A 27,652-nucleotide genomic window follows, 5' to 3' on the forward strand; every position below is an offset into this window, starting at 1 on the left:
CAAGCTTGGTTAATAAGAGATTTATTATACGACTGAAGTTCAAAGGGACACAAGTGCGGTATCATTCGGGATCATTCGGGATCATTCGGGACCATTCGGGGCAGTGCCCGGTCCAATACTTAGAGAATATTGGACCGGCAATAGAGCATTTTGATTGGTTGATTTTAGTTATTGGCCCTCTGACTGCCCGAGTCGTGTAATAAAACTTTTTACCAAACAACAGACATATGTTGTATGCGACTTCAGCCTGACAAACAACGGTGACCGTACTAAAATGGAACACGCCGCTGAACAACTTAGCTGTAGACGGCCTGACTATCAGCCGAGACGGGAAAGAGCTAAGTTCAGACGGTATTATGATAAGGCGAGATCCGGGAGCGAGCGCTTTCTTACCCATTGCTGCCGGAGAAACTGTCTTGTCAAAATTCGATCGTTCTTCTGAATACGACACTACTAAAGTTGGAACATACACTGTAGCAATGGATCTGTACCTAGAATATGTCGAGGGTAGCGCTGGAGGTCTGGGAGAAAAAAAGCTATTCTATCTTTCTACGACTGTTGTCAGTTTCCAAGTAGTCTGAGGCTTTAATTTAAGAGAGCATGAGGACATCATGCGCCTTCTTCTGTAAAAACCAGGAAAATGTATGTTAATTACCTGATGATTTGATGAAAGGCTCGGTTTTAATCCAACTGGCAAATGTACATGTGTTTGGGTTCTTTTTTACCCTTTGCAGTAAAGTGCTGACCATTTTTACTTTACCTTAAGCCGCCTAAAACTTACTCGTGATGGACTGCGATTAAGAAGGCTTCGCAGATTTGATTTTGGCGATGAAAAGCTGCTACCCTGAGTATCGATATCATAACCCAAGCTCTCAAAACCTTCTTAGAGGAAAATTGTTGCCTTAGAAGACATTGAAGCTTCAAAATTTACCATTCAGTTGTTTTTTTTTCGCACCTTCACTGGAAACTAACAAAACTATCTACCAAGAGGAACAGACGTGAAAAAATAGGCTTTGAGCCTATAGGGTCTGAGCTGATGGTTAGACAAACTGAATCAGCGGAAAGTTTTAGTCAGGGTTAAGGTAAATTATATAATTTCAATATATCAACAAAGTTGAAATGGTAAATTGGCCACCGTTACGATTATATAAAAGCTGACGTTTCGAGCGTTAGCCCATCGTCGGAGCGAATAGGGGAATTGTGGGTGTGTGTGCTTTTAATTAAAGGCAGAAAAAGGAGCTACGTGATTGGTGGGAACATGGCAACGAGAAAAAGACGAATAAATTAAGGTAAATTATTTCACTTGAAACTGAGATGTACAGTCATTCTGTATTGCAAGAGTAAGCCATAATTAAAGGACCCGTTCACCCGTTAGAGATTACTGTATTAACCCTGTGTGCGAGAGGGGACTAACGAAACACCCTTCAGAGAGTTCTCTGAAGGGAATCGTTAAAAGGACTTCTAGTTGTCTTTATGAGAAGCAGTGGTTTAAATGAAAGAAGTAATCATGATTCTGGTGTAAGATTCTTTTCCAGTAGACAGGTAAAATTTGAAAGTGGAGGTAAATAAACGTGATATTTTAACAAGCTCAAGTTTTCTCCTTATTTGCATGCAGGTGTGAAGACTTCATCGCGACTATCAAAAGCTACGTCGTCACCATGTAGTATTGGGGACCTAACAGAGGGACGACGTCGTGCGATATTGAAAATTGAGTATTGACAGTATTTCAATACTGTTCCACGTTTACCGCGTTTACGATTGGTGGACACGTCCTGGAATTCTTTTACGATTTTGAGTCGGTAATTGCAAAAAAAGAATACCTGAAGAAGAGACGAGAGATGCTTGCCTAGGATGCAATTAAAATAATCGGAAAGATGAAACTTAAACAAGCAAAAAATCAATCGTCTACAAAACCCGACTTGGTCTATTTTATTTAAGTTTCAAGCAGTTCTTTTCATATAAAGCTTAATTACTACATTTTTAAATAACAAGCCCATATCTTTATTTATAAAGGAGAATACTCAGTAAGGCAAGAAATGCCACATGCAGACAATTGATAAGAATGAAGAGAAATATCAATTAGGAGATTATTAATTGATCCAATACCAAATTCTCCGAACCAACATCATAAGAATTGCATAGCAGACAGTAAGGGGAATTGCTATTGAGATCTTGGGAGAGAAAGTGTAAAGGTGCCACTGAACCAAGTGAACTATCAAGTGCCATGAAAACAATCTTATCAGCTAGAAGAAAAGCGAAACGGTTTGTCGAAACTGATAGCATTTCGACAAAAACTAATTTTCTATCAATATTGCACCGAAATACCTCTAACACAAAAGAACCCGGTACAGAAAGAACGCAAAAAGTGTTACAGCAGTGAGGAACTTTTAATGAAATACTGTTTGTGTTGACGAGGGGGGTGGTGAGGGAGGGGGGTGGTGACGGAGGGGGGTGGTGAGGGAGAGGGGTATTTCGGAAGCTAATTAGCAGACATTATTCCGTAAGTACTCAAACGAAAAACCGGTCAATGGAGTAAAAGGGACGCATATGGCGGAAACATCTTGTAGCTATCACACAGTTTGTGCCTTTCACGATACCTTTTAGCCGTTAGGTAGGAAGGAAAATATACTTTCTCCATTGAAAGAAGGGACTATAGTTCTATTTTGACCTTGACTGGAGGCAAATCTGTAAGATAAGAAGGTTGGGCAAATTCAGCAGTTAAAAATAAACGCAAAAGAGTATAATAATAATGATAATAATAATAATAACAAGAATGATGCAAATAGTAAGAATAATTGCATAGCTGCCAGTTAATCCCAAACTAATTGGAAATTTAAATAGTTAAATAATGTTTAATTACAACTAACTATATAATGAATAAGTAAGAGGAATACATGCTTGTCCAATTTTGGAAATTACTGTTAAAAAAAAAATTCCTCTGACAGCCAATACGGCCTCGTCCAATTTTGGCTGTCCGCAGAAGTTTTTTTTCATCCAATTATTTCCAAATTGGAAAGCATGTAATCCTATTACATGTAGTAATTACACAACAGTTTGGCCGAATGACAGCGGGCTATTGAAGGAACATTGCTTTGAAATGCACTAATGGCAGCTGTTGAATACCAGCCAATCAAGAGTGAGTTTAGTGTTTCAAATGTCGCCTGAAGAAAATTTGCAGAATGCAGTCGAAATGTTGCGATCCTCATCAGAAATTACTGCATCGTAAGACAAACAACATATTCTTACAATTATTATCATTAAGAGCAGTGAGGTAGGAAGAGCTGTGGCTTCAGCCTTCCCCCGTGAATTTAGACACTCCCCCCCCCCCTGATTCCGAGGGTAGCACCTTTGGTAAGAGCTGCAAGCTCCATAGCAAAGAGATAATGGGCCTCAGCATTTGATACGTCAATACGTGAAAATTAATTTCCTCTACCTGTTGGCCTAGTTGACTCTTGAGTGGCTTTTGAAGATGGCGTCTGTGCAGCTACTCTTTCCTGCAGTCTTCTCACTTCATTGTCCAAATCAGGCCACTCCTTTACGATCCTCACAGCACCTTGCAGTTTAGGTTCTTTTGTCAAGGGATTATTACACTGATGGAATATCAAAGAAAGCGTTGATACGTGCACAAACTAACGAACTAATATATAGATGACGACAAGAGCAAACGAATGATGAAACAAAGAACCATGAAGAAAGATATAGATGAATGGATGCAAAATTTACTCTTTCTCTGTCAATGTTTTCATATAGCTATTCCAAGATGTGCCTCAGATTTAACTGAGCACCAGTTTAAAACACATTAGTATTTATCCTTAAATTAGTTTATTATAGTGATATAAATTCAACGCAAATAGTATCTCGGTAATACCGTTTTTGGATATTGTTTTCCTTTCATAAAAACAGGAAAACATAACGAAGAAACCAGACATGAACCCCGTAAATATCCGGCTAGTTTGCATTTATTGAGCTAAACATGACTGAGTTAGTAAAAAAAAAAAACCCACTCATACACTCTAGCTCAGCAGCATAGGGTACATTTCAACTGAGTGTTGTAAAACCCAACGGCCAATTAAAACAAAGAAAAATAATGAACCAATGAGAGCTAAGAATAAAAACAAGCAAACCGCCTAAAGCGCGGGAAAACTCGGGAAAACGTGGGCGACCAAGATGTGATTGGTTGTAGTTATGCTTTTGATTAGTAGAGAGACAGGCACGTATATTTTCTGAACAATCGCATATTGAGGTAAAGGAAAACCAAGGCAGTCCCGGAATGCTTCTAACACTCAAGTGAAAGTTGCCCTAAACGACTGAGAATACAATACCAAGTCAATCGCCTTAGCTGTGCTCAGTGACTCGTCATCACACCACGTCTCACACCAAAGCCACTCCTGAGGAAGGGATTTGATGGGAACTTGATGGATCATGTTATTAGGCAAGTCCTGTAGAGAGAGAGAATTAGGAATGATACGAGGTAAAGTTAACTGAAGCAATATGGAGTAGGTCGCTCCATCCGTAAGTAGGTCTGTTCGTCCGTTTGCACATTCGTCTGTACGTTCGTCAGAAAGTCTTTCACTCTGTGAACAACAAAGTTGACAAAATAAATAAAACTGCCAATGTTTTGAAGACATTTTTTTGCAACTTTGACAAAAACGAGAATGAACACCGAATCGCAACTTCTTACGGAATGACGCCGGCTTCCATTGTTGTTTGCACTGTTGGAAAATTCTGGCCCCGTTCATAGCAGTTCTTAGAATGTCTCAATTTTAGCGTTCAAATTTAAAATCGTTATCCATATGCATGAGTTAGTTATAGGATGATAATTTGAAATAGAAATTATCAAGGCAACAACATTAATGTTTTCATTTGTCAAGTTAAATACCACTGGATTATCTGTCTCTCACCTGATCAAGGTTAGAGAGACTGTTCGGATCTTGACTCAAGCCCTGGTTAACAAATAACGAACAAATTAACTGAGTGTCCTCCTCAAAAGTCGAATAAAAAATGTAATAAAAAATAAATAGGACAACAAAGAAAAGAACCACGTCTTCCAGTATGATTTGAAGCCTCGCAAATTCCCATTGACGGATAAAATGAATGCTTTGCCTTTGGGTACTTTTTTGCCAAAGAGTAGTATGAACCTACCTGATACTGTCCTCTTAACCTGTCACCTGCGGCCAGTCGCCTAAATCGATCCAAGTCTACGACGTACAACGCACTACAAAGGAAAGTAAAAGGTCAGAATTACAGTGTTTTATGAAATCAAAGGCACTAATAAATCTAACTGAACTGCAGCCATTCATAAAACTGTTCCTCACCTGATATGATACGGTTTTCCACCCAGGTGACTTCTCCAGTAACCAACATTCCAAAACCTGCAAAAAAACAAATGCTCTAAGGCATCAGCTGCACTAAATGTTATTCAGTAAAAATTTGGAACGCATTTTTTTCTGTCACCGCGGTTTCACCTTGAGTGGCACCTGCAATATTTAGATCGGGAATTTTTAGAACGCCGGGTAAGTAGTGCAATGCGGATGGCTGAGGGAGAAGTTTTAAGAGAACGCTGGCACAAATGATCACAAGGAATCTATAACAAATCCCTTCCGATCGACGTTAGCACATGCCTTGTCACTCTAGTAGGGCTGAATGATCGCTTATTTAAGCTCTATTTTGTGCTTTAATACTTCCCAAGAAAGTGATTATAACATCACGAAATTTTTTGCGATAGCAATTTTATTAGAGCAGATGCAAACAAACGAAAATAACAAGATATGAGATATAATTTACCTAAAACCATCCATCTCTTTGCGGCTGCTACAGAAAGGCGTGTATGCATAGGGAGCTCCGCGTAAGTTCATTTCATTGAGCTCTTTTAGGTCAGCTCTCACAATCTAAAAATGTGAGTCAATCACAAATATAGCGAGTAATTCATCATTTATACATTAATAGATCACCAAGCCTATGTGAGAAGAAGAAATGATTGCATCAGAACTAAAAGAAAGACAAAAAGTGCATATGTACGGTGTCCGTTCACAGCGTGAGGTGCAGCATCAGTTTTAAAAAAACATGAATCAGAGAAAATATAACAAAAATGTAACTGTAGAGTGGGACTTGTCACAATCAAACGAGATAACATATTTAAAGCACCATTAAAAGGTTGAAAAATACTTACTAAATCTGCATCTACGAAGATGATTTTCTTAACGTGGAGCGGAAATAGTACATCCAGAAATAAGATTTTGTACCTAAAATTCACGAAATAGGATATGGTAAAAGTATGAATAATTCGGAAGTGACGAAATGTCCCAAACACTGGAAGATATAAGATTTGCAAAGATGGTGAGCTAATCTTCGAAGAAGAAAATGCACAAATATTTGAAAGCTGAAATAGCAAACAAATGACAAGGAAAGGATGTATCCAGCTTGGAAAAAAGATTTGTTCTCACCCCCAGATGACCCTCTGCTTCTCGGTTTGTGCGTGTAGCCAGTGAGGCCAGTGGTACTGAACAAGCTCGTACTCAAAGCCATATTCTTTGGCCATGTGAGGTAGAAACGCCTTGAAAGTAAATACAGCAAAGGTGACCGCCAGTTTTAAAGCTTAAGTCTGGACGAGGACTAAACGCATGAAACAATATGGTTTCACCAACGTAAAGAAATAAAGCCTAAAGAAGCGCATTAGTGGTAAGCTTCCTCTGGTTAAGTATAACCAAACTGGAAGTTACTTTCCAAGGACATCAGTTTTTGGACTCTTCGCCGATATTCTTCTTCTCTTCACCGATATTCAACTTTATTTGACTACGCTTCAGACACTGGGTCAGAATTAGAACTGTTAATCATTACCGTCATGGTTGGTGACAGGAAGTTCTTCAAGAACCAAAACTTCACTGGATTTTTGGTATTCTTCATAACAGTCAACATCATGATTCTGGAAGAAAGAAAAATGATATTCGCAATAAAAATAACAATAACAATCACGTTCACGATCACCGGATCACGATCACGATCGCACTTACGATCACGTTCACGATCGTGAAGTCAGTAGTGGAAAGGAGTCCGGTCATACCTAAATTGATTAAAGACTTAGTTAGGTCTGGCCCTCCGCAAGGTTTGTAGATCATAACCAAGGGCCAAATATTCTCCCTTAAGTACATAGTGGGTAGAACAAACACAAGAAAAAAAAAATTTACCAGAGCTTCCTTTTGTTTACCTCAGGAAACGTTCATAGAGATGACCGGACGCCACAGAGAAAACGTTGATGGTTTCATCTTTGGGGGAGTCTCCTGTAGATTCACTGCCAACCATGCTGGTTAAAAACAAAGATACAACACTGTTTCTGGTTATAAAAATAAACGCCGCAAACAACAAAGAGGAACAAAATACGCCTGAATATCACGAAACTTTGTTAAATAGAGAGGAAAAAAAAACGTTTTTGCAGCCAATACTTTTACATCGCAAGCGAGCAAGTGCGTATTGCTCCAAGAACTGTTGAGATAGCTCCGATGCCAGGAGGGAGTCGCTTTAAAGACGGTAAATGATTCAAACGAATTGAACTCTCTTACATAGCTTCTTAAGTTGCACTCACAAAGCAAACAAGTTATCTTTCCACATCGCTAGATCAATGCGTTTCCTTACTCGCTTCCAATAATCTCACAAAGGCAACAGACGATTTTCCTGAAATCGCGAGGCTCTGTAAAACCATCCCAACAACGAATCATAAGGCAAAATAGATTACCTTGATAAAGAGTCCCAGATACCACCCGACGACGCGCTGTCAGAATCACTGAGCAGATCTTTTCCTTCCATCCCTGGTTTTCTCCTAACCTGAACACATGATCAACAACGAGCAGTAAACAACCAGAGCCAATGACCCAGTTTACCCCGGTTTCCAAAGCATAGAGCGACTTAGATTAATCCTCCTACTACTCCCCTGGAGGCGATAATAGTCCACAACAGGTTGACCCCCCCCCCCCCCCACTCAACAACATTTTGTCAAGTTTCCCTGACAGTTTGCTGATATACTAGCATTCCATCACAAATGCTGCAGTCTCATTGATTAAGCTACTCGCTATCTATTTCGCGATATACACCAAGTGACCTAACAGCGTGCGGTTGTAAACAAATCGGGACAAAAACATGAGCCTGTCTTGTTTTAAAGTTTTGAACGACTGATACCTCTCTACTAAAACAATTAGAGATAATCGCTCTCAATTTTTAGATGTGATAGTTGGTTCGCCATCATCACCTATCACAAGACAGAAATCTCAAGCTCATAATCTAATTGTTCAAAAGGCCGCCTTTTTGGGTAGAAGCATTGTCATCACACTAAGAATTACACATGCAGGACGTTGAACGAGAGGCAAGTCTCAAATGATAATTAAAGGCTACATTTTCTTAAAACGTAGATTTTTTTTTGTCATTGAGTCAATCTTACCTTTACTTTGAGCAGTTTTCCAATAAAGCTGTCAATAACAACTGTAAAATGACCATCGTCTTCCTTTGTGCTTCCAGAAACACTACAGGTACGAAAATTAATAGTAGTCTTAAGGAAAAAGCTGTACAACCAACGTTCAACGATTGAACAGAAGAGAGAGTGAAGAATTGTGCGTTCGGTTCCATGTATAACTAGGGTTACACTTTAGAGGCACAGATGAAAAAAAATATGGCGTACACCTTTCTTTACAGCCTATTACCTTTCTATCTCGTAAATTTCAGCTGATCTTCCCTCTCGAACCCGTAAAGACCAGGCGCCAGGGTAAGCCTTAAGCTGAAAGTATCCCTGTTCATTGCACAAATAAATGATATAACAATAAATCAATTTTGTAATCTAACGATTCTTTTTAAAGCAAATAAATGCGAAAAGCAGTTTTAGCCAGCACACTTCTCTAAGTCTTACCAAATTTGCCATGACAATCGTGTCAAACATGGCAGGGTCTCTTGAAGTACCGAGGGTAAATTGCAGTCCTCTAGGGGGCTGTCTAGTGTGAAAGTCGGAGCAATGTCCTATTGAAAAAAAAAAGAAAATATAAACATACGAGGAAGCAGAAAAAAGGCCAAGGTTAACTGGTTCATTTTGACGAAAATTCCGCCTTTGGGTAAAGCAATGAACAGGCTTTAGGGATGGCATATGAATTAATTCTCGACAAGTACTGGTAGCCATAAAATTGCCACTGCAATTTGAAGGGATTTGGAACAATCGCAAATGACGTGAATCTTAATTTATCAGTGTCTTTGAAGTGTGCAACTTCATCCTCAATCCTATTCTGTCGTTTCTTTCAATTCTACTGTGCAAAAGCAAGTGATAGAAATATCAGCTTCAAAGGCGACGCTAAGCTAATATTTGATTAACATGTCATGGTGTGCACCTTCAATAAAGATATATTCCAAATCAAACTTTGCTTGTACTTGGTTCTCCACCTGAATAAACAGATACAATGCATGCGTCAGTTAAAGGGTTAACTCAGACAAGGCAAAACAAGTAACACTCTACCAAATGCTTGCCAGATTTGAGAACTGTCTAAGCTTAAATGGGAATCTTCAGGCTAAGTAGGACCACTAGTTTCGATGTGGAACTAAACGCCGCTCACATACGTTATCCTGAAGTTGACGTGTGTGGTGCCGTAAGAGACGGTAGACACACCCAGCCATTCGTGGAATTCTAACTAAAGTTATAAATTCATTTGTTAACTGATAGACTTCTTCTTCGGCGTTCCTATCCTGACTCCTTCAAGTTCCTCCTGTGAGAGTGAGTTCTCCACCCAAGAACATAGCACAATGACCTCGCAATCCACTGAGCCAGCTAGTATCTCCCACACAATTCTTAAGTACGAATTCAAGGTAAAAAAAACAATCCTCACTTCCTGTAATTTAATGTTGTCCAAATCGTAAGGAGAGTACACTGCCTCTACCATCCACCCCAGAGGTGTGTCCATATGCATGGTAAGAAGAACCGACTGCGGCATTTCAGAGAACACCGCTGCTGGTCCCTCTGCGATGGTGCCATCATCATTAAATGACACTTCGGGTTCCAGGACGTATCGGTAGAAACGATTAATAGGCAACTCGGAGAGCTTCTCGCGAGAGTTCATGGCAAGCTTGAAGTTAACATTTGTAACATTTTGAAGGACCTGGAGGAAAAAACACAAGAAGAAAAAAAAAAATTCGTCAAAACTGTCCAAGGTATTTATTTGCTTACCAAACACTTTAACAAAAGTTTTTCCTACATCCTGTGAGCGAGGCCTTATCCCCCTGAAAAAAGGAGAACTTTGAAGTCTGAAGGATTTCCCCTTAATAGTAGGGTAATGATAGCCCACTAGGGCAAACTCCAATCCTTTGGTGACCACAAGTGTGAGAATCGTTTAAAGTCCCTATTCACCCTCAGAGGTTTATATATATTTCGATTCTTTGCGTTATCAGGATTAATCTCCCCAAAAAAATATTGCAATTGATTAAATATTTCCCGAGATATGCCGTCTCAAAGTTACTCTTTTGGCAAAGCCCCTTTGACTTGGCCGGGAGAGAATTACTGGGCCGAGTGACGTCCCAGCAAGAACGAATGTTAACTTCTTGTATAAGAACATTTGTCTATTGCTGTAAAATGATGTTAAAATGCGGACTCGTTGCGTGGTCGCTGTTTGCTCAAATACATCAGATTCGTCTAAAGGCATATTCAAGTGAATGTAGGCACATCGATCGAAACACATTCTTGCTGTGACGTCATGAGGGACTTTTAGTTACCAGTATTAACTTAGCCCGGCCAAATCAAAAGGGCGTGGCAAAGGACAAACTTTGAGGCGGCATATCTCGGGAAATATTTAATCAATCAAAAAAAATTTTTTTTGGAAATTAATCCTGATAACGCAAAGAATCGAATATATCTAAACCTCTGAGGGTGATGTTGATTTGTGAGCGCTCTGAAGATGGCACGTCAGAGCGTGGGAAAATTGTTCCAAACCACTTTAAATAACGCAATTATCAAGTAACTGTCGTGGATTAGTTGGCTGATTCGTCCACTGTTTCCTTTCGATACTCGACAACTCACACTTTAATTACTTTTCTCTATAATTTTATCTATTGTTGAAAGTAAAAAAGAAAAGAAAGCTCAAACTAACCATCAGTATTGGCGAAATTTTCTGAGCGGCTGTAAAGAAGAGAAATATAGGAAATAAATCAACCGATATCGATTATAAATACAAGAGGACGAAAATCGATCATGCAAACAGTTTTAGCAGCAAATTGCACAGGATGGTATTTAATAATCATAGTAGCCTCGTCCAATAAAATAATTTCTACAGTCTCTCTTTTTTCTACTTTTGTATGACTCACTTGGGTTTAAAGTCTGGAAAGTATTGTTCCAAGTGGGCTTAGTAAGAAAGTGGAGTTGATACCGTAACGAAGATTTTTAGAAACAAACTAGCGAAACCAAACAGTACCTTGAGACAGAGGATCCAAAACTGCCACCACATCAAAACTGGCACCTTCTCGTTTCGGCTTGATTTTCATGACACTGAAAAAGGAGACACATCTCACTCTTTAGTAGGCCTTTTGAGGTGGGACTGGTGCGTTGAAGCAGCGCGCACCATCACGTTTTGTAAAGACTTTCAAATGGGTTACATGTTTGCATTTGATGTGGTCTTGCACGTTGAAGTAAAAAGAATCATGCCGCAATGTTCTATGTCAATTTTTTTGCACTGCGCAAAGTTTCCTTTATTTTGAATAAAATTTGGAGAAAAATAGTAATTCGGTTGGATAGACAGCAGAAAACAGAACTTAAAACAAGCGATAAAGCGCTACAATAGTGCAACTTGAGACAATGCAGAAACAAATTTGACAACACTTCGGGTACAAATCAACGCCTCTTCTCACCCCCTACCTATGTTCACTAGCTTTTGCAGTTATTTCCTGACGAGACCTCTTTTCTCGGCAGATCAGCGCAGAGGAGACCTTCATGATGATGTCGCTTCTAAATTCACTGAAAACGAGACAACAGAACATTGAGTACACCACTCTGTACTGGATAACTGTCATTTGTTACACGACTCGGGCAATCAGAGGGCCAATAACTAAAATCAACCAATCAAAATGCTCTATTGCCGGTCAATATTCTCTCAGTATTGGACCGGGCACTGTCCCGAATGGTCCCGAATGATACTGCACTTGTGTCCCTTTGAACTTCAGTCGTATAATAAATCTCTTATTAACCAAGCTTGCTCGGGACCGTACTGGAAGAATATCGGCCCTCGGTATTTTTTGTACGGACCTCGCTGCGCTCGGTCCGTAGTGTCAAGACCTCGGGCCGATATTCTCCCAGTACGGCCCTCGCGCTTGGTTAATAAGATATATATATTGTATAATTCCAGAAAGCACTTTTCCTGTTTAGGGTAAGATACGTAAGGGAGGGGAGCAACACTCAACGAGCTTGTACACCAAGATGGCGGATTTTATTCAACTGAATTAATGAACAGTGTATTTGACCAAGAATGTAAAAATTTTTAGTGAATTTAGGGTGACCTTTTCAAGCCAAAATCAACTTGGAATAAACATTATAAACATGATCCTCGCTGGTGGACTGCAATTAAGGAAATATTTAGTACTACATTTCTAACATCTAAACCCTATCTCACATAAATTTCAGATAAAAATGCAAATCACCTTGTATCATCATCCGCAGGCAAACCATCAAATGCCATTTCATCAACCTGTTGACAAACAAATACGCAGAAATCAAGTCCGACTAAGCCAAATGGCTACGCATTTCTCTCTCAAATGTGGCTTTCTCGTGTAATCAATTGGTTTACTTATCAAATCATCTCAAAGTGGTTTTAAATATCCAACCTGGTCTCTGACTTTTCGGGCGTACAAGTCCATGTCAAAGTTCTCAAGAAGTTTAAAATCATCTTCAGTAAACAAAGTATTACCAGCCAGCGGACCAAGAACCTGTTGAAACAACACTTCAGCTGATATGAACTATGCAGACTAAGACAAGAACCGGCTCAATAGGCTCAAGGTCCCATAACTCCCCGCGGGTAAAGCCGAAGCGCTAGTAATGACGGCGTTCTCGCAGGCTATATATCTACCTGTAACAGCAATAAAAAGCTTCAAGCATAGAATTTTCCCCCTTTGAATCCCATGATCTGATTGTTAATTCTTTCCTCTACCAACTATACATTTCCTTGTAAATTGGTTGCTAGAATATGGAGTTAGATCAAGACAAAAACTTCTAACAGATAAGTTTCAGCATTCTCACTACCTGTTTGCTGGTTAATGAACAAACATTAGAGGGAGAAGTTAAATGTTAATAACTTTTGGGAATTGAAGGGTGAACACTCTTCACTTACCCTTCCGTTAGTTATGACAGCAGGTTGACCGGGACGAAGGTTAACAACACCTGTACAGAAATGCTGGTGTGAGAACAGCTTGCCTTTGAAGGCTTTCCCGTCAGATAACTTTGCTTGTATAGCTTCTACTTTCAAACCCTGATAATAGGGAAACACGTAATAAATCAACTAATTGAAATCAAAGAAGATTCTAAGAGAAAAAGGATAAAATGTGTAGTACATGAAAACAACCTATGCCGTATGACGTCTTTACTCTTCAACCACCACTTGAAAGAGTCAAGTTTTCTTTCGACTTTAATTTTCTTTGTTTCACTCCGTTGTTTAAAATTATATACGCAATATGAGGTAAAAAAAGACTGTCATGTTTTTTAAAACCCCTAAAATAGCCCATTCAACCTGTCCAATCCATCACAAATACACGAACATTTCGATGCGATCGAGTCCTCTTTCACTTGTTTAAAGAAAATCATTGCGTGACGTGATTTACACTTGGAATTAACTGACTGTTCCCGAGAAAATCCCCGTATGACCAGCTCCTTCGCCTTCTTTCTCATTTTGTCAACCCTGTGTTACACCACGGTTCGTGCTCCGCAAGAATTACGCCTGGATTTTCAAAGTTATTTCATGAGTTGCAAGCCTTTCTAATCCTCTTCAACCTCAACCAACCTCACTCTTTCTCGCTTATTTTTTCAGTTTTGCTGTTTTTCTTTCCTGTTAGACTAATATTGTGTTTTTCCACTTTAACTGAAGGTAATTTTGCATGCGGCACTGAACGACTCGATCAAGATCTATTCAATCACATATACCGGGTTTTTCGCCATCAAATCTGCCATTGCTTTGGAATCTGAAGACAGTTTATCAAAGTCGTTGCTCTCATCGAGCAAGCTCTCCATGAATTTTAACATTGCTGGTGTAACGTGACTTTTTGAAGACAGTACAGCCTCCACTGTTCTGGCGATCTGAAGCGATTCCGGTAAATCATCCGTTTGTTTTACAGCTGGATTGTGAATGAGCCCCACTCTTGCACTTGAGGATGATTTCTGCGAAGGAAACAAATTTTCAAAACCGGAAAAGGATAGTTTTTCAAAAAGTTCAAAGCAAGTTTTCTTTTTCGCAGAGTACAAGTAGTTCTTTGAGAAAATAAACCAGGTTTTGCTCGAAACCTCAGGCGCAAAATAATTAATGAATTCAACGTCATTACTCTTTACTTATTATATAGTAAGCCTGGTGCTTTCTAAAGACACAAAGGTGTATGTTCCTCGTAAAAACCTAAGTCACATTACATTTTAGCTTGGTTAAGCTTTTCCTGGACAAAGTAACGGTTTAGTTAAGATGGTGGTTTTAAGATTTTCGCATTTGATACAGAATCTACTTTTAAAAGGCTCACTGGAAATCATTATTGCGCGGTCTTCGGAGCTTTATCCTACTGGCAAGATTTACATGGCTAGAAGCTAAGACTCCGATCCTTCTTTGAAGAATTACGGTGATAACAACCATTGTAGTGACCTACCAGTTGTTGGAGGGCTGCTCTGACTAGCACTCTTCCTTCTTTGCTGGCCAGGTCAGCAATAACCCAGTAAGTCACAGGTTTTAAACTTAGATCTTCTACGAAAGATAAAAAACAGGAACCAAACAGTGTCAACCTAAATGCCAAGTACTTTGGGCTTCATGTCAAAGTGGAAGTCACTCCGAAATAAGTCGAATTGCTTGAACTAATTTAGAGTTGACAGTTTGGTAATGTTACAATGTAAGAACTTTTCTAATTTCGTGATGCAACAATCATCAGTGTGAAAAAAAAAACCTATTGCCCGATAGAAAATAAAAGAACGTTGGATTATAATGTAAGGTCTCAATGGTATCGATCTCCACAGCATTTCCTCTCACCGCGGTCAGTTAAATTGCTTACCAGCAATGATTATCAATGTCACCATAGCAACTTCAGCCCCATCCCTTTCCACATCGTTATCCTCATCCTATCGTCACACCATTCTCTACCCTTATCCGAATCCCCATTTCACCCTCCTGCCCCATTACATTCCTTCTACCCTCAACTTCGTCGTCTCTATCGCCATCAATCTTAACTTCGTCCGTATCCTTGTTCGATTCCTTTCTTCCTTGCTTTGGCCTCCCATCCTCTTCCGTTCATTATAATCTCACTTTGATCGTCACCCTCCATCATTCTCCTCATCTTCTCCGCGACTGTTCTTACCTTCACCCTCACCTTTGTTGTTATCCTAATCCATGCCCTTCCCCAGCCTTAACTTCATCGATATCACTATCACCAATGACTTACCATCGTTCCACATCATCATTTACTTAAAACATAGCTACTATAAGATACAATATTACCTCCTTGTTTAGTTAAGTATTTCAATTCCTTGGCAATGACGGAAGTCATCTGCGAACTATCGAGCATAGCAAATGCTTCAGGATTATTAATATCCACATCTGCAAAACAGAGAAGAAACTGATAATAATTAATATTTACTTTTCTCCTACTGATCCATAAAAATTTCTTCAAAAACAAAACTGGGCGGTGTTAAAAAACACGTGGGTGAGGAATCTTTGCGAGAGGACAAGCCTGTCATATGATAAAATAATTAACATTGACTTTTTTCCCAGAGATTCATAAAATTTAGTTAAAAATAAAACTGCAGAGGTGTTAAAAACACATGGATGGGGGGGGGGGGGGGGAGGAATCTTCGCGAGAACAGGTCTATTTGACCGAGAACTTTAATTTTAATGGGGGCTAATGATAATTTTTTGTGCGAGTTTTTCTTTTCAAACACCTTCACAGATCATGTTTCTTCAATTCCGCACTCCCTCCAGTTTCAGTGTTGTTTTTGTTGTTATTGTTGTTTTTGCTGTTGTTTATCGTTTACCTGTACTTAATTGGCCACCAGTCAAGTCAACATAAGGTCTCTCCATTGACTGTACCATGCTGTTAACTCGAGGTACCACGTTTGGTTGACTCATGAGATATTCATACACACTGGAGTAGCGATAAACTGAGCCCTACAAACCAAAGGAAGAAAAAAAGTGAGAATCTTTTACTAAATCATTTACTGCTAAAAACTGCACTAGCAATTACAGGTAACGTCTATTCGAAGAGAATTGACATTGAGAATGTTATATTCGCTCTGAATGAGAGCTAACGCTCGAAAGGTCAACTTTAGAAACTCTTTATGGTGGCTAGTTATGTTGTCAACTCGGTCGATACAACCAAATTCTCTTGTAACCCTCCCCCTTCCTTCACCAACGCAGCACCACAGTTTCTTTAGAAACTTACCCCGTTTATTCATTTCATATTATCCCAGTTACACTTCAGAATGAAGTCGTAAAAAACAAACAAGCAAACAATTAATTTAGTCCTTACTGGTTGGTTCACTGTATCTTAGAGAAACAATTTCATGTAAAGGTCCGTCTAGCATTTTTCCAAAATTTAATTATTGCTAACAATGAGTATGTCTCACCGAAAACACGGCATGTTGTATAGGACCTGTTTGAAGCATCACCTCTCGCACAACTGCTTCATCTAAATTGTCAAACTGAAGAATAAAAACGCGATAAAAGGAAAAAATGTTTTGTACGCACAGCAACTCTAACGTGAGAATTACACCTGCCCATGTTACAAGGATTTCCATAAATGCACTTAGAACTTTCAAAATAAAGGAAGATGTTGTTACGATCACCAAGATTGTCGAGATTTTTGCAAGGCTACATAGGGTTTCTGTTAAAAATCATCAAAAAAATCATCCCACGCGACAAGACTCTCGTATAATGCGTGCAAGTTGGCACACACATTTACACAGAAGTAAAGAGGAATCAAAACATTAAAACCAGGGATACCATTTTAGAACTTATAGAACTTATTTTTATACATTCTTGACTTGATAATGACGTTATGTTAACGTCGAAACGTCGTCGATTTTAGCTTTCTATAGCTTTTTATCGTTTCTAAATTTTACAATGTTATCAAGCAACGTTTTGTCGCAAGTTTTTATCGTCAAATGTTATTCCAAGTCACTTCTTCTACGGATACGATTTTATAGCAAAAAAAGAAAAATGGCAATTTAACTACATGGTGCTAAGGGAAAGCCTACAAGCAGACCCTAGTCATTAGCACTTCGGCATGAGTGTTATTTTTTTGGCCGCAGAACTGAGAATGAGGCCTTAAACAACGTGAGCCTGAAAGAGGTCTGTAAATGGTCTCCGACTGAAAATTAGTGCCAGACCCCCGGTCTCCCTGATTCTCAACTTCTCAAATATTCCCGCGGGCGGAAAATCACGCGTCCTGTAGTGATAACGTTGAGGGCATGCTCGCACGCTACTAAACTAATTGACAGTTCTTTAGCGTGGTCTGTACTCTTAGCGACGACGGTGTTCGTCATCACAATGGGTAAAATTTTGTAGACTACCAAGGCGCACCCAAGGGAGCCTGCAACAAATTTTGCGGACCACTGTGATGAATATCGTTGTCTGTAAAAGTACAGACTACGCTAGACCACTGTCGATTTGTTTTTTACCAAATATCGACGTCAAATAAAACGATTCTTTCTTTACACGTTGCATGACACGTTGATGCGAGCAGCGTTTTCTGCACTCTTATCGACAACGATAAATTGGCCAATCAGATTGCGAAATTACTGCCAATTGAGGTAAAATAAAGGATGGCTAACCTCTTCAGTGTTGATGGGTACACCATTAAGGACAACTTGAGGCAACTGATGAAATCCTGTCTTATCAAAGAATCGTTGGGAGGACTAAAAGGTAAAAAACACGAAATGTTATTGGAAAAGAAACCCTTACGACCTTAATAACGAAACAATCGCCGGAGTTTTCACCTTTCGATCCTCGTCGTACTCAGATTCTGCACCGAACAGTTCTTCTGCATCATCGTTGCCAAATAACGATGTAAATGAAGTAAAGACCTTGTCTGCAGTTGGCACTTCGCCTTCAGCCAAATTGTGATATAACTAAGTGTGAAACAAAAATGGTTTATGTTTCGGAAAAAGGGAAATAAAAAGCACAATCTCGCCATAAAATCCACAGGACAACTTACCAATCAATGTAAAATAAACTCATGGGATAATATTTCTAAATTAAATGATAATAGTCACGCTGTCATTGGTTAACGAGAGTATATAGACAGGTCCAAAGTCCAACCATTTTCAAAGCGTTGTCCACAAAAATCGACAATTTTGCGACTTTAACTAAACAAATCAGTGGTCCTCTGAGATCTCCGCCAGCTTTTTTATCGAGACTTTTAAACAGAGCGCGGACTACACTCGCTGTTTCACTGACCTGAAGAAGCCAATCAAATGCCTGTCGCGAGTCCTTCTCAGATGTGATGAAGCTAAACGCTCGAGCAATTCCTACAGCTGCATTAGTCTTCGCGTCGACTTCGGCATCTAGAGGAACATCAGCAACCAGTGACAAACCAATTCTGAGAAAATCATGAATGCAAAACTTTAGTTATTTCTGTTGGGTTTAGTTATTGTAATTCCTTTTGGTTTTGTTGTACTGTTGCTTGTCAATTTTTTTCAACACTCTGCGTTCAAGAGCAACAGCCTCGAACTCACATTCGCACCAGCGTTGTAGGAAAACACATTACGGAAAGTCTCTACGCTCTTTCGATTCTCACCAATGGCGTAAACTGAGCGCGACTGAACGAATGTACACAGCCGTGAAAAAAAGCTATTAATAAAATTACGTAAAAAAAACCCGAGAGCAGAAATATGACTAAAATAGTTACAATTGTTCTTGTTTCTCCTATGAAAAGGATACAACCTCCATGTATGAGCTGGATGGACACGTGTTGCAGAAAGAGTGGGTGAAACTTGGCGACTGCGTCGCGTTGTGAGTAAAAACAACTTTCACTCAGTAGATCGGCGGAACAGAGAAACCTAACATGCATAACTTCGAAAATTGCAAAACGCGTAGCGTAGTATAACGAATTTGGCTCAGTGTAAAAAGCACCGTTAATGTAACAATGTCATAAGTTGTTTAACTCATAATGCAATAACCTTTTCATGGGTGTATATAAAACTGCGCAAATTACCTGACTGGAAACGAATTTTGAAGCAATTCATTGACAACCTTGATCAGTTCGATACTCTGGACATCCAAAGGGTTGACAAACAGAACCTTGAAAGAAAACAAGATTTCCGTTGGATTTACACTCCACCACAGTTTTACTAACTCTCAGCTTTCTTATCGAAGTATTGTACAGCAGAAAACATTACCAGATTGAATATGTTCTTGGCAATATAGCGCATCATCCCAGGGAAGGTTGGACGTAGTATCTGTCAACAAAAAACCGGTAAACAAAACCTAAATAATAGGATTTTGAAAGACAAACAGGTTAAAAAAAAAAAACAACAACAACAACAACAACATAACAGGCACTAAATTCACAGGACCACAGTTTCAGTACTTACCTCCTGTATTTCAGAAGGCCATCCCCAATATTGCCGATCTTTTTCAAGGTCGTTTATAAACTAGCAAAGATAAAATAAGCAAATGCAGTCACCAGATCATTCCAAGGAAGTCAGATTTAAGCAATATATTTTGCAACACGACACAGCAATATCAGTAACTCACATAGACTTACCACAATAGAGTCGTGTCTTGCATCTAAAACAAATGATTCATGCTCTGGTTGAGTGGCAAGGGACACAAGTTTACCGAGAGCTTCACCCTGAAAAACAAACATTTCGTTACGAAAAAAAGATGTTAAATGTTAATCGTCTTGTCACGAGCTCGAGGCATCACGAGATATCGAGCCGCAGACCTTCGCGTTGATATTTGTACCAGCTGCGAGACTCAATTTTTCTTTCTTGAAAAAAATTGTTGAGATGAAATACATTTTTATCATACCTTGATACCTAGGGACGAGAGCCGGTCAATCGCAAGTGCTTCACCACGTAACAAGTCTAACAGTCTAAAAGACAAAAAAACACCAAAAAAAGTTTACAATTCATATTGACCTAAGCTCAATAAATTGCTCTGCCAGCATTCAAACGGCAGCAAGGTTAAAAATGTTAAAAATGTGACCACCAGGTCGTCAATGCGATAGAAAATTGACGTTTCGAAAGTCTTCCGGAATGCTTTGATTTCGCTCTACTTCGCTTTTTGAGGTGAGCGGTCCTGAAAACACGCGCCATCCTCTCAATCAATCACATTCAAGACTTCAAACAATCGCGCCTTGGTCTCCCGTTTTTTCCCGCGTGGTTCGCTCCTATGATTGAAGGGGCTACTTATTTGAAGATTAGCCCAGGGATCAACGATGTCAGTTTTTATTTGTACTAATGTAAGTCACGGTTCTTTACATCCATGGTAATCGTAATCGTTACGTAGTAGTCAACTGAAATTAAATAATTTAGGGATACGTTATTATTTACAATATTCTTAATCGAAATGATAAACGAAATGATAAACTTACAATTTGTATTTCTCCGTAATCGGATCCCTTGATGTTTGCGTTGACCGTTGATGACTAGCTTCGAATGAATCTTACAGCATAAATTGTTCTTTAAATTACAAGTCACACGACCTGATTTTTCCCGCCGCGCGTAGTAGAGGCGAATTTGTAATTACGATAATTTATTCTATTTCTTTCTACGCGCTCCACTGAACATGCAAATCACCGCGCTTGAAGAATTTTGCGTTCTCATTGGCTCTTTATGATTTTTCCCCTTCTGATTGGCTGTTGCGATTTCTTTGGTTTTGGTTTTACGAGTCAATCGCACTACGCACTATTTTTAAGTTAACATTTCTTTGAAAGCACTTTACTTTTGTGATACCCAAGTGAAATAAATGACCCATAAATGGTCAAACACTTACTGAAAAGGATCAAGATCATCCGCTTGCACCAGAAGGCCATTTATCAACAAGGCACTGTCTCCGGGATCCAGCCCAAATTGTGCAAAATGCTGTGGTAAAATAGATTTAAAAATTTGGTTAGAGAAAGATGTTCAGTTCGTCTTTTCACGTACGTGGGACAAAGAAGAATTCCCCATGTGGAATCAAACTTCAGACCTTCGGATTTCCGCACTCTGATGCTCTAGCACCGAGTCACAGAGACTCCATGGCGAGCAAGGCCCATTACGAAGTTCACATATGACACGCGTCTTGCCTACTACTAGGATCGGCGATGTCGATAACGTCATTCACATCTGAGATGGCAAAATAATTTTGTTCCGGTTTTTGCATACACCACTTTCATAAATGGCTGCCGGATTAATATTCTTTTGTTTAAATTTAAATTAGCCCTTCTGGCCTCGCTTGAGATAATGTATTCTTTTGAATTTTGTACTGAAGAACGAGGCCAGAAGGGCTAATTTAAATTTAAAAAAAAGAATATTAATCCGGCAGCCATTTATGAAAGTGGTCTATATGGTAAATAAAAAAAAAAACACCCTTGAATTAATTGCTCTGAATTTCTTTTAAAAATCTCCTTTACCAAATTATGGCTTTTACACTTGGAAAAAGTAGTAACGTAGGTGTACACGAGGTGGGGCCTGTTGCAGCATGCGACAATAAAAGAAGTATTGAAAAAGTCTCGGTGCCTCGAATATATGCGAGTCGCCATTGCGAAGAAATGATTTTTGTTTTAAGATTGAGGGAAATACACACGGAGCAGATAGTTCCAGATAACTTTTGCAGTGAATTTTCACTTAATGTGGCCGGCCTTAGGGAATCTACAAAGAAACCCTAAGGGCACACAATAACACGTGATAGTAAAAGTACATTGCCACGAGAATTCAGAAATATTTTTTCAAAAACTCCTTACCTTTTGATTGAGTTGGATCTCTTTCCTCATTTCTTCTTTAACCCTTGTCTTAACTAACGATCTAGTATTGAAATCAACAAATAAATAATAAACGAAAAGAAAACGAAAACTGCAGAAACGAAACAAGATGTTTCTTACAAACCTGGTTTGCATGGGAAGATTTTGACTGATGTCCCTCAGCACCTTCAAGGCTCTTTGTGGTTCAGAGGACATGACCCGCTGTGCTGCCTGGAAACTCAGATCTGATGGTGAAAATGAAAAACAAATCTTACTCAACCAGGTTTGAGCAGAATTCGGTGTCAAAGTTGAAGGGATTCATAGTTAGGGAGCAACCTCTCTGGATTCTACGACCAAATTGTCTTATATTCCTAAGAGAAACATATGGAGAATTTGATTTTATCTGATTAGTGTGCTGAAGGCTTCCAAGCAACCCTTCATTTATTGACCTGAACTTATTCGTCGAACTCTCCTGAAGGAAGCCACTAGGAATATTTTTCATAATTTCACTTTAACCTATCCATTTAAAGACCTGGAATAGCTCCCAATATCGATAAATACACTAGCATCTGATTAGAAATACTAGTGTCCAACACTAGTGTCTAACATCAAACACTTGTGTCTAAACTCAGACACTAGAGTCTAAAATTGGACACCAGTCTCTAACATTGGACAATGGAGTCTGAAGACTGACACTAGAGTCTAAAATTGGACACCAGTCTCTAACATTGGACAATGGAGTCTGAAGACTGACACTAGAGTCTAAAGACTGACATACCTTGCAACTGCCAGACTTTCAAAGGAGCCATCTCATGTGCACTCTCCTTTAAGTGTGCCCTGAACTGTTCAAGATTTTCTTTTAGGTCTGGATAGAGTCTCCTATAAGTAGATATTAATTTATAGAGTGTGATTACAAAATTACCTTTCATAATTTACTTTGTATATAATATGTGATCAAAAACATTCCAACTGAAGGGGTCAGGTGTACATTTTAACTCTTGGGTTGTAAGGGGCACAGAAAGAATAACTGTCTTGCCAAAAACAAAACAACCGACCCAGGCCAGTTCTTGATTTCTCCATTCATTTTCCAGCAGTAAGCCATAAGGCAACAACTCACTCCCAAAAGCAAACTTAACACTGTAAAGTTGTACAAACCTTAACTTTCCAAAGAGGAATCCTTCAACTTCATCGTCATCTTCTTCCTCTTGTTTCTGCACCTTTCCTTCTGCGTCATCTTTCACTTTGCTGTCATCCATAGCTTTGTACTCTGTCTTCTTAACCGCCAGTTCCACACCAAACCCTGATAATCTCATTTTTCTCTTTGATGATGACTATGTGATATGATAAGTAAAAAAAATCATATTTAGTCCAATATTTGTACTTTAAAACAATAGAAAAACAATAACAACAACAACAATAACATTTATTATTTGTATTGCGCCTTTTCTATAAAATAATCTGCTGGACAACCCCCTCTTCAATATTGTCATGAAAATAAATATAATCAATGGCTCAACTTTTTTTTATTTATTGAACCAAATTAACTTGAAGTAATATTATTTATCACGATCTGATGAAATTTGAGAGCTGACACCCAAAAGTATTCAATAGCCTACAGTACACACTGTCAGCCAAACATTTCCTTTCATTGGGTGTCCTTGGATTGGGTGTCAAATTGAACAAAATCCCTTAGTTTTATATATTTTTTTTTCTTCTCGTCATCCTTTGGCTTTAAAACAATTTGATGTTGTGAGAAAAAATTCCTTTTTTGGTCATCGCTGATAGGGAGAGGGCTAACACAGACATTTCATCAAAAGCCAGTTACTGACAGCCTACCATTGCAACCAACCATTGCACATGCTAACAAACAAATTGCCCATCATATCATAGACTTTTCCTACCTCAATATAATGTCGAAGCACATAGTGCACCTGACCATTTTCTGCTAAATTTACAAGTTGCTGATGAAATCTCCAAATTGATCCTGATCCTATCTTTCCATACAACACAACAGCTATGGAGTTGTTTTCAGATTTAGGATAGTGGTGATCAAATTCAAAACTCTGCACCAAGGGTCTGCAATCATTAATAAGAAAAAATAAAAGCAAAATGTTTGACCGGGAATATTAAAACCTTACAAGTAATAGAATACAATATATAGGAAATTTTAAATAAAAGAGCAATGTTGTGTCACATGGAATGCTACTTTGTTTTCCTTGTGCATCTGAGACTTGAGCATCAGAATTAGAAACATACATGTTTTCCGCTTGTTTGATTAGAGAAACTGCTTCTGAAACATCACATATTGTGCTACTGCCAAGTTGAACAAAAGCCTCACAGTCTGGTGCTGGGAGATCATGGGCAACCTGTGGAAACAATGAAAAATACTTTATATCAAATAGAAAAACATACTATGTCTATGCCTGAGCATAGACATGCACATTACTGAGAAACTATGGACTATGGTACTTATAGTTTCATCATCTGAGTTGTGGATTACAAAACTATGTTTCAAAAACCTACATACTCAAGGGACAAATACAATAACTAAGTGTTCATCAGACCTTTTGACATCTCACCTTATTGAACAATTCCACTCTGGGAGAATAATATCTCAATGACAAAGAGAACTGTAAGAAATTTAGACCTATTGGAGCTAGCAACTGCTCAGCAGTAATTAAAACATGTTCATATTCATCTGAAATTGAAATAGAGTAAAATGCAACATTAACAACTTATTCTACATCATCATCATCATCATCATCATCATCTTTATTTGTTTGAGCAGGTTGAGTTATGGCAGCAATTTTGCTGATGTGGACCTGCTATCTACCCCACCCATCTCGTGTGTGGGAAATTAACGTCTCATACCCCTAACCCTGCAGGAGACGGGGCCTATGGTTTATTCATCCTTATCCAAGAAGACTAGAATCTCTATCCATTTCTTGATATTATAGAAAGGTAGCAAGTTCTCCTCAATTATTCTAAGATCATGAGTATTGGTCTGGCCGGGGCTTAAACTCTTGACCTACACTGTGCAAACAACTCCAAAATCATCTCCTTTACACCCCAAGAGTGACTCACCTCTAATTTCCTCTTACAGTATCACCACTGAATCAAACATTGAGATCACGAAAATAATTAGGAAATGATCCCAAACCAATAAAGTTTGTGATTATTAAACATATTCTCCTTGTCAGTACTTTAAGATATGTATAGAGAATGGTATGGAGAAATTGTATATTGATGTTACAGCGTAAAGAGTTGAGTAACAACCAGGCCCCTGTTGTTCAAAGGATGGGAAGTGCTATCAACTGAATAAATCATCGCTATCCAGTAAATAGCATAGTATGCTTTATTAACACTTGTACAGCAGATAGCAACTTGTCTATTGGATAGCAATACCCACCCTTCAAACAACCAGAGCCAGGCCTTTTGATGCATAATAAAGTCAATGAAATAACATCAACTGTTGAATTGAAAAATACATATGAAACCTGGGACCAGTTTCTTGAAAGTTCCGCTAATTTAATGGGCCTAAAGCTGTTCTGTTTTAATTCAAGATGGGGATTTCAAGAGTTTGAAAATGATACAAATAAAACCATCAGCTCAAGAAACCAAAAGGACTGGTTTTGGGTGTCAGAATCTGTTTTCCTATCCTTTATATTTTGATTTTAAAACTTGGCTTTGGGCCTGTTAAGTTACCAGGACTTTCGAGAAACAGGCCCCTTATTTTTTATCACCATGATGTTGATTATAACTCTTCGGTATATTTTGCGCAATGATAAACCAAATGAAAATAATTATTGGCATAATTCATTACCTAAATCATGATCAAATGATTTATCTTGACATGAATCCACAAACTTCCAAAATTTTTCATTACTATCTGCTGCTAAATATTCACTGAAATGAAAAAAGAAATGTTATTTCATGGAAAACCCATGTCAAAGCACCTATTAACAACTATTCACCAAATTGAAGGTGGCTATTAATGGATGGTTTGATGGAGGTGGCGTGGCCGAGTGGTTAGGGGACTGGACTTGAAATCCGGTGGCCCGGGTTCAAGTCCTCCACCCTGCCACTCACTCACTGTTCTCGGTTGCCCCTGGTTCAACTCCTTAGCTGCGCTCTGTAAATAGCCTGGTCGCCTCCTGCCAGTGGGGATTTTTAAGCAATTAGTTAAAACTTCTTCTTAGTACAGCCCACAATGTAAACTACTGGGTTACCAGTAGTAATTGTGTTAGCTATTAAAGTTTATTTTTTTTTTTTGTATATATATATTTACTGAGCCATGACAAGCTAGATACATAAATGGCTCAATGTCTGAATAGGAAGTAACTAGGGCCATTAATATTTAGCCAGAAAATTCCACATAGCAGCCAAAGAGCTCTCTTATCTCCAATCTTAGAAATAACTTGGGTGTTACATTGTTTATTTGTTTTTATTCTGATTAATTTTGAAATTAAACCTGTCTTCGTCTCACCTTGCTTCAAGAAGAAGAGGTGTTGATCCCCACCTTGCATCTAGACTGGCTATAATTGATTTAGAACTACTTGATTTGCACAAGGATTGGTGAAATAAAGACAATAGGGTAAGCAAAGTGGCCATCAGAGCACATATTGCCTGCGAAAAGAGTAAAGGAGTTTTAAATTATGTGATGTAGAAAGAGCATTCGAAAACTTCCGCTAATTTGATGAACAATTTTGTTTGCGATTATCTTTTATTCAGCTCACTGTAGTACGTGAGCTGATAACGTCTGGAAAGTTCCAATAAAGAAATTATATCTGGATGGAATGTGCTACATACAAAAAAAATTCAGAGGTTACATCCATGTGCATGTACGTACATAAGTATTACGTGTTGAAAGCAGCATGCGCATATTTTTCAATCGATTTGAAACAATAAAAATACCATTTAAAGATCCAGGGCTTCATTTAAAATAAGTGTTGGAAAATTTTGGCCGAAAGTTTAAGGTTAAAAGAAAAACTGAGCGCAAATCATTGAAAGTCTGGCTTGAACTGAAGCTTACACCGGCCGGTCCTCTTTCGTAACTTACGTACAGATCATGAACCATCTGACATTTGTTGGAGAGTTTTTCAAAAAGGATCTTTAAACCAGTATTACTTAACACAATACTTAAAAAGACAACTGGTACACGACATATTCACCCCATCTCACATGCCAGGATTCAGCCTTTAACAAAGAAAGAAATCAACACATTTCTTACCCCTGCGCTGCTCAGACTCTTTTTGGCCGCCATCTTGGAAAGAAAGCCAATGCCGTGTAACCACGTCGCTGGAGTTAATTTTTCTGTGGGGGAGTGGGAAAGAGTTTTTTTTTTTTTTTTTTTTTTTTTTTTTTCAATTATTTCCTGATTGAGGATAGATTGTTTCTGTTCCATCATACCATATTGGGCTTATTTCCCATTCCTCATCTCCCATCTTCTATTTCCCATTCGCTGCCATTCACTACCATTCACTGCCATTGCTTTCACTTTCTTTTCTACCCGCGGCTCATTCTCCACTGC

At 38.7% G+C, this 27,652-nt stretch overlaps 1 protein-coding gene across 1 annotated transcript; it reads right to left on the minus strand.

Annotated features, from left to right (window-relative positions):
* Positions 1 to 1,906: 1,906 nt before the first annotated feature.
* Positions 1,907 to 27,478, minus strand: LOC111325532 (UDP-glucose:glycoprotein glucosyltransferase 1). The gene is made up of 47 exons (XM_022929360.2): positions 27,353 to 27,478; positions 26,609 to 26,748; positions 25,946 to 26,028; positions 24,702 to 24,820; positions 24,379 to 24,488; positions 24,024 to 24,198; positions 23,278 to 23,453; positions 22,901 to 23,001; positions 22,268 to 22,367; positions 22,126 to 22,186; positions 21,177 to 21,265; positions 20,211 to 20,274; positions 19,945 to 20,031; positions 19,772 to 19,831; positions 19,577 to 19,636; positions 19,393 to 19,478; positions 18,636 to 18,777; positions 18,176 to 18,307; positions 18,011 to 18,094; positions 16,805 to 16,879; positions 16,214 to 16,346; positions 15,681 to 15,779; positions 14,842 to 14,936; positions 14,138 to 14,371; positions 13,332 to 13,469; positions 12,829 to 12,930; positions 12,646 to 12,692; positions 11,867 to 11,965; positions 11,427 to 11,500; positions 11,106 to 11,134; positions 9,852 to 10,121; positions 9,360 to 9,411; positions 8,891 to 8,997; positions 8,688 to 8,773; positions 8,429 to 8,510; positions 7,730 to 7,818; positions 7,205 to 7,300; positions 6,838 to 6,922; positions 6,444 to 6,553; positions 6,170 to 6,242; positions 5,785 to 5,888; positions 5,316 to 5,372; positions 5,143 to 5,215; positions 4,902 to 4,943; positions 4,323 to 4,439; positions 3,434 to 3,590; positions 1,907 to 2,685 (listed from the first exon to the last, which is right to left on the minus strand). The coding sequence occupies exons 1-47, from the start codon at positions 27,383 to 27,385 to the stop codon at positions 2,651 to 2,653; spliced, it is 4,662 nt and encodes a 1,553-aa protein (XP_022785095.2). The 5' UTR covers positions 27,386 to 27,478; the 3' UTR covers positions 1,907 to 2,650.
* Positions 27,479 to 27,652: the final 174 nt, after the last annotated feature.

The sequence above is a fragment of the Stylophora pistillata genome, chromosome 7 (genome assembly GCF_964205215.1).
Source record: "Stylophora pistillata chromosome 7, jaStyPist1.2, whole genome shotgun sequence".
Lineage (NCBI taxonomy): Eukaryota > Metazoa > Cnidaria > Anthozoa > Scleractinia > Pocilloporidae > Stylophora > Stylophora pistillata.